The sequence below is a fragment of the Phalaenopsis equestris genome, unplaced genomic scaffold, assembly GCF_001263595.1.
Source record: "Phalaenopsis equestris unplaced genomic scaffold, ASM126359v1 Scaffold000202, whole genome shotgun sequence".
Lineage (NCBI taxonomy): Eukaryota > Viridiplantae > Streptophyta > Magnoliopsida > Asparagales > Orchidaceae > Phalaenopsis > Phalaenopsis equestris.
This window is the reverse complement of record NW_018164644.1, coordinates 244,230-251,773: the sequence shown is the minus strand read 5'-3', so window position 1 is coordinate 251,773 and position 7,544 is coordinate 244,230. Positions and strand designations below refer to the sequence as shown.

Genomic DNA, 7,544 nt, shown 5'->3' with positions numbered 1-7,544 from the left:
ATTTGAAATATGGTCTTCGAATTTTAAAAGACGTATTAAAAGCAGTTGCACTTGCTTTCTTAAATAAATTGAATTATTATAAAATTATATTTACCCGCCTATTTAATACAATTTGTTATCATTTTCTGTCAATCTATTCTTTTTGTACACCTATAGTTATAATTTAAACTTAATTGTATTCTATTTAGTTTAAATCATTTTTTCATATAAATTTTTAACTAAACAATTATTATTTTGATAGAATTTATTTGAAATTGGCCTAATTTATATGTATGTATGTATATATATATATATATAAATATTCAAATTACTTCTCTCCTTATAATTTCCAATTAAATAATTTAGCCATACTTTTATCTTTTTGTTATTTGGTCAATTAGTACTAACACATACAATAACACATCACATTGAAATAATTTGACTTTCTAATTTTCCAATTAATTATTTCTTTTGGGGTGCTTATAATACTAGCAACTTAATTTAAACTTTTAAACTTAGGATTTAATTTAGCACTAATTAATTAGAAAAATAACATTAAAATATTGATGTTGCATTTTGTACCTAAAATTTTATTCTTTTAAGTGTTTTTTGGCAGCCCCTATATTGATTCCTAAACAATTTTAGTAATTAGACATTAGTGATAGATTGATTTTTGCCCAAACTTGCTAGAAATAAACTTCTCTAACATTAATAATTAAAAAGCCTACTTAGTTTTTAGTTTTCAAGTTCTCTTCCTCCTTCCTGTTGCGCTGGGTTTGGGCATGAGCTCCACTAGACTGGAGTTGCAGGTGGTCGATTGCGCTCGGTACAGCTAATAGAGATCGTACCTGAATCTTGGCCGCCTCTCTCGTGCTCTGCCTCTGGGAAGCTTCTTCTCCATTCGCTTCGGTAAGTTCTCTGTAATGAATGATATGGGAAATGTAATAAAGAATGCTTATCTGATTTCTCTTCTCCTTCAAATCTTCTCTGTTCTGGTTTTGGAATATCTGTTTTATCATGTTATCAGGGCAGAAAGTTTCTGGTCTCTGATTCTTTCTTTATCTCTTCATCTATCTCTTTCTTTTCTCCTCCTTCCTCTCGGAAGACAGCCTTCCTCCTTCCCTCAAATGGATACTTCCTCTACCAATATTCCTCACTCATCATCCCATCATACCCCTACTGTTCTCAAAATAAAAGAAACCAACATACCCACCTCTCTCAAATTCTTGATGTCTCACGTCAAGACTACGATAAACCAGCAACTTTCCTACGAAAACTATCCAGTGTGGAAAATTTAGATTGAAAATTATTCATTACCCATTGCCAATGGCCTTATAGCCTTTCTTGACCCCAATACTCCAATTCCTCCCCTGTTTTCACCACAAGAAACCGATACCCAGCAAGAAACGATAGAATATTGTCTCTGGCACCTCATTCACAGGAATCTTGCTGCAGCTTTTATTTCCACCTCCTCATCCTCAACATTTCCCAACATTATACATCTCCACAGAACTGCTGAAATTTGGATCACGCTTGAGAGATGTTTTCAGTCTTCCAATCTCTCTAGAGTGATTCACATAATGTAACATTATTAGCAGAAGCAGAAACGATTCATTAACAACCATTTAGAAGATATTTCTGCAGAAACAATAGACATAATTCAATTTCAATAGCTGCAGATTCAAAGTGACAATCAAAAGAGTTTTATCAATTTGATAAACGGGCCCAAAAAACCGCAAGAAAACTGCTTCGAGCAATTGCAGCTTCAAATTAGGCCGAGCAGAAAGGAAATTTCTACATAAAGACAATTTCTGAAATTATTTTCTTGTAGAAATTTCTTTTGAAACTAAACAAAACCAATCATAAATACAACACAAAACTGGCTTTCACAGCAGAGCAGATGAGCCTGCCAAATACTAACGTACCACTCACACCCTTAATCTTACATTGCAGCTATCCTTTTGTGTTGCTCGTTTTGCCTCATCTGCAATTCTAATTTTTCTTCTGAGAATGGAGGCCAGAGAGGGGACAGGGCCACCACCCGACCAACTATGATTAAAGTAGGAGAAACTAAATTGGCCGATTTCACTTCAGAAACAATATTCTCTAACTCAGCAAACACCTGGAGCAATAAATCCAAAGTTTAGAGGAAAAATATGCAATTGTTCCTTTAAATAGGGCAGGTTTGGGTCTGATCTAACGCAAATATGTATGACTCGAACCCGAGCTGTTTATTAAACGGGTCATAGATTCTAGTTTGAACTTAACCTGAACTCAACTCACATGACCCGTTTAAGCATAACAAACATTCAGGTCAAATTAGACTTGATGGGTCAAGTCATATCCGACTTAAACATTAAAGGGGCATTTACATAAATCCTACCCAATTCCTATGTATTTACATATCTAATGAACTTTAGTTTTTTACATTTATATCACCCAAATATTTGATACCACTTAAAATACCACCGTTTTAACTTTTTAAGAGTGAAATACACAGTTTCATGCATAGGTAAGGTGGCATTGTATGTCAAAAGGGTAGTTTGGGTGTTGGACAGAGAGATACATAGAAACTGAGGGGTATGTATGTACATCTTCCAAAACTAATGTGATCGGAATATTTTGGAGTTGGGTTTGGATCTGTTTGTTGCATCAGTTCAATTTTTGACATCCTGATCATCGTAATAATTTCATCCTAATGTTTATGAAAGCAAACAAAACTATTAGTATGACTAGAAAACTAAAGATTCATAGATATTATGCTCACTGTTTGCTGCTGAGGAGTTGTCCCGCGCTCTACAGCAACAGCTGGAGTCTTAGGAGACAAGCCATGCTTCATTAACTTTGCGGCGAGGCCAGGAAGAGTAGACAAGCCCATGTAGATAACCAATGTTGATTCAGGATCTGCAGCATGTTCTGCTACATATAAGGGATCGGTGCCACCATTCCTTGAGTGACCAGTCAAGAATCTAACGCTGCAGAAGGGAAAAACAAGCTAATTTTGTAATACAAGTAAATAAATGCTTTAATATAGCCAACTCCCATAAAAAAACAAAGAGTAGACTCATAGGCAAGACCCAGAGAGCTTTTTACAAGTAATGTATGATTAAATGCATAAGACGGGCTGTCGTGAGCCAGCTTGAGCTTGCCTCGATAAGTGGCTTGTGAGCTAGGCTCGATAGCTAAGAAGCCAAGCTCAGTAGAGCTTCAACTCACCTTGTTAGCTTGTAAGCTAGCTCATTTTAAAAAAAATATACTAAAAAAATATTAAATTTCAAATCTTTATCGTTAAATTATTAAAAGTATTAAAAAAAATGATATTTATATTTTATATCAAATAATAATGAGAGTAATTTTTTAATAATTTTTGATAATTACTCGTTCTATTTGTCATTTTGTTACAACACTAGCTTGAGTTATAAGTGCTTTCTTTTTTCATAATAAACAAGCCAGTTTGTAAGCCAACTCAAACCGGTAGCTTTAAGCTTGAGTTCAAACTCGATTAATTAGTCAAGCTCAAGCCAACGCTTGCTCAAGCTCGACTTAGACTCATTTACATCTCTAGAATAAACAGATAAAATGCTTATACCTATTTGCAATGCCTCTATGTGTCAATGGGATCCCAAGTTCTGCTGCTATTCCAGAAGCAGAAGTTATACCTGCATGAACAGGATTGGTTATTAAAGTAAATTCTGAATGAAGTTTTTGCATTAATACCACAATGCATCGATTCAAGTATCTCAACCAGGAATAACTTTAACTTCTATTCCCTGTTGTTGCAAAAAATCCATCTCCTCTCCACCTCTCCCAAACACCTAAGCAAGTAGCATAATATATTACCATTGACAAAACTTGTAATCAGATTAGAAGAAAATTGTGTGAAGAAAAAGTTTTCTTCTTCTATTGAAAGTATGACGGATAAGCATCGAGAGTATATAAAAAATATTATTAATACATTGAGAAAAAAGGGAAATTTGCATACATACCATGCAATTCTTTTGTATTTACATATCTAACACCTAGACGTTCATATGTACATTTATAGCACTTTTGTGTCGTAAACCTATGCATGAAAAGGTGCATTTCACTTTTAAAAACTTAATAATAATTTCATTTTTAATCTGATGTCAGAGAATTGAGTGCTATGTATGAAAATATAAAAACATTAAGAGTTACATGTGTAAATACATAAGAATTATGATGTATGTATGTAAATGTCCCAAAAACGTAACATAAACAAAATGCTATAGAGCTAGTAATAGAGTCCAAGCAAATATACAAATATGCAAGCTTTGTAATGCCCATCCAATACACGAAATACCTACCAATTTGATTCTAAGAACAAAATTTAGGGTTTGTTTGGCTGTAGCAGTTTGAAGAAGCGGATAAACAAAAAGTTGTTCAAAAGTTACGGTGCAATTAAAAAAATATATTTTTTTTGAAAAAGTTGGCAATTAAAATTTTTTTTTTTTTGAAAAAGGTCAAACTGCTGCTTTCTAGAAGCCACACAATTCTTATGCATTTACATATCTAACGCCTAAACATTCATATTCACATGAATACCACTCAAATCTTTAACATCACATCATAAATACCACCATCCCTATCTTCTTAAAACAGAAATACACATGCGTAGGTTATGACACCAAGTGTTAAAGTGTAAATGATAAAAACCTATTAAACTTTGGGTTCCAAATATGTAAATAAATATGAACTGTGTGGTATGTATGTATATTCCCTACTTTTTTTTTTTAAGCACAGTAAAGCCCATCCAAAACGCATGAAATACCTTCAAATTTGATTCTAAGAACGAAATTCAAGCTCATCATAAGACCTAATAGCCATACTTGCAGAATCACCATAGAAATTTCAGAGAAAACTAACCAGAGGATCCCCTCCTTTCAGCCTCACAACATTGGCACCAGCCTCCGCAAAATTCAGCAGCAATTCATGAATCTCCTCCTGCAAATTAACACTCCGAATCCATCAATGCAACAAGCAATGAATCATTTTCAGCGAAAAACTAACAAATTTCTTTATTCTGAGAAACACAACAACCGCAAAATTCTATCTTGCCGAACAAAAAAGCAAACCCTAACCTGCGTCCGGCTGTGATACCCCGCAGTTTTGCCGACGTAGAGAAGCCTAGCGTTCCCATGAACTAGATTGAGCACGTCGTTGGAAACGAGCCGGTCGTAGAGAACGAGATCGGCTCGCTCTATCGCCCAAACAGCCTTGAGGGTCAGTAGCTCCGGGTCTCCCGGCCCGGTTCCGACCAGCGTCACGCTCCCCGGCCGCCCTCCTCCTCCTCCTCCTCCTCCTCCGCCGCCGCTCGACTTTTTGGCGGCTTTAAGAGTCTCGAGGAGCCGCTTGAGCTCGGGGAGCTGGAGAGCGATTTCGTTATCCTTTTCGGAAGGAGAAGGAGAAGAGCAATCGGCAGAGCCGTAAGCCCAGCTGTCCCTCCGGTATCGCTCGGAAGAAGTGCGCTCAGTGAATGGAGACGGATAGGAGGAGGAGGAGGAGGAGCGTAGAGCGAGGAAGAAGCGGTGGGGTCGAATGAAGGAGTGAGGGGGAGATTTCGTGGTCGAGCGGTGGTTGACTCCATAGAATGTTGCCGGCGAGGCGGCGGCGGCCATGGAGGAATGTGTGAAGGGTTCTCAATCTATGGAGTAATCTGAGGAGTGCAATTTGGGGAGGGAGGAATGGAATTGATGTATAAAAAATGGGGTTTTGAAACAGTGCGGCGGCAGAGTTGTTTCTTGGCGGGGGGAAGGGGCGGCGGAATGCGAAAGGCGCCTGTTTTTGGCTTGGTACCGGTTGGCTCTTGGTGGCCTCGTGGGATGAACTATCTTCTTTGCTTTGTCTATATATATATATAATTCAGGGAATATGATTACTTTTTTGGTCAACATCGATCTTACTCTTTCACCACTTACAATAGTTCAATGAATATGGACATAATTGTTTGTTCTTTTATTTGGGGAGTTGGATTTATCCTGTTCAGTTTTTATTTATTTTAGTTCTTAAAAGTTGCCAATAAAGTTTTATATATAAATCTCAGAGGTATGTTATGGATTTTGGGATGTTTTTTTGAGCAAAAAATATTCAAACCGTAGATAAAAAGTCATTCAGAACTTTGATTTAAGCAAAGTTATATTCAAATTGACCGGCTCGACAAGAAGAACTTATTGTTACCAAAATTGGTTTAATACGAACCAAATCAAGCCCAGGTTGAGCCATTAACCATTTTTGGAAGTTTCCTAGATATATTTGGAAAGTTGAGAGAATGCTGATTTTGACGAGTCTACAGTCAAATCGAGTGTCTCGACACGACAAATCCAATGAGTTCAAGTTCACTCAATTTTGATATCATTAAGACACTCAAATATTCATTAAAACTCGTTTGATCGAAGAAAGCATTTTGAGCCATTCAATCAAAGTAATTCAATGTTATTTAGGGGGGTGGGCTTAGCCAAGTAATCAACCACAATATTATTTATCTTATCAATTCTCTTGTCTATTGTAACTTTGAGAGAGAGCAAGTTTTTCAAATTTGACCAAATCGGCCAGTTGAGTCCATCGGATAGATTTTGCAGTAGTCCATACCTATTTAAAAATCCATTTGAAGTTCACAAATATCTTATTAAACATTGACAATTTCTTTCATCAACATCAAATTTGATCGACGTCATAAAACACTGCAAACTATTGCTTTCACACAACTGTTTGAAATATGAATTGTTTCATGAATTGTTTGATGTTCGAGCTCGACTGCATAATTAGAGTTGTCAAAACTATTTTTTGTTTGTGAACAGCTCATATTTGACTCACTAAGAAAATGAGTTGAACACTATGAATTGTTTGATGTTCGAACTCGACTGCATGATTTGGGTTGTCAAAACTATTTTTTGTTCGTGAACAACTCATATTTGACTCACTAAGAAAATGAGTTGAACACGAATATTTTTTTTAATTGTTTGAATTATAAACGAGTCGAACACGAACAGTGATATTTTTGAACGCGTAGAACCCGAGCGAGCCAACCCGAGCTCGCTCGTGTTCGGCTCGTTTACACCCCTACTAAGAGGCAATTTGAGATATTTTTATTTTTATTTTTATTTTTATAAATTTTATTTTATTTATTTTTTACTTGAAATTAGGCATGCTTGATGTTTGATATGTTATAATATATTTAATTATTTTTAAAACACTCAAAATAATTTTTAAATATTAAAAATATTTTTAAAACAAACTAATTTATTTTTTAAAATAAAAATATATTAAATTAACATATTTCAAAATTTATAAATAAAACACACGCACACACACCACAAGCATCCCAAACAAAGCCTAAACATTTGGTGCACAAAACATATTTGGCTCGTCTATTTGAAACAATTGACCACAAATTATTTTTCTTTTTTGCATATTAAAAATTCATCATTTATTTGCACTTCTATATGATATTGTGATATCAAAAACTTGTACATATACATATGTAATATCCGATTAAAACCTATTGAATTTTGGAAGTTGGAAGCTTTGTGCCCGATTGTATAATGTCA

At 35.3% G+C, this 7,544-nt stretch overlaps 1 protein-coding gene across 4 annotated transcripts; it reads right to left on the bottom strand.

Annotated features, from left to right (window-relative positions):
• Positions 1-1,332: 1,332 nt before the first annotated feature.
• On the bottom strand, positions 1,333-5,819 carry LOC110022862 (uroporphyrinogen-III C-methyltransferase-like). 4 transcript variants are annotated; one of them, XM_020721988.1, is made up of 7 exons: positions 5,079-5,819; positions 4,864-4,941; positions 3,725-3,794; positions 3,569-3,638; positions 2,747-2,954; positions 1,926-2,101; positions 1,333-1,542 (listed from the first exon to the last, which is right to left on the bottom strand). In XM_020721988.1, the coding sequence occupies exons 1-7, from the start codon at positions 5,613-5,615 to the stop codon at positions 1,458-1,460; spliced, it is 1,224 nt and encodes a 407-aa protein (XP_020577647.1). In that variant the 5' UTR covers positions 5,616-5,819; the 3' UTR covers positions 1,333-1,457. The 4 variants fall into 4 exon arrangements, with proteins under 4 accessions (XP_020577647.1, XP_020577650.1, XP_020577649.1 ...); XM_020721991.1 differs by having other exon boundaries at positions 1,526-1,542; positions 1,905-2,101; XM_020721990.1 differs by having other exon boundaries at positions 1,536-1,617; positions 1,905-2,101.
• Between the last annotated feature and the right edge of the window lie 1,725 nt (positions 5,820-7,544).

Excerpts from the sequence above, each read along its gene's own strand:
- LOC110022862 (XM_020721988.1), bottom strand. The coding sequence starts at position 5,615 with ATGGCCGCCGCCGCCTCGCCGGCAACATTCTATGGAGTCAACCACCGC. Across the intron at positions 3,639-3,724 it reads AGAAGTTAAAGTTATTCCTG|GTATAACTTCTGCTTCTGGA; the intron begins GTTGAGATACTT and ends CTGTTCATGCAG. Across the intron at positions 1,543-1,925 it reads CACAAAAGGATAGCTGCAAT|AGAGATTGGAAGACTGAAAA; the intron begins GTAAGATTAAGG and ends GAATCACTCTAG.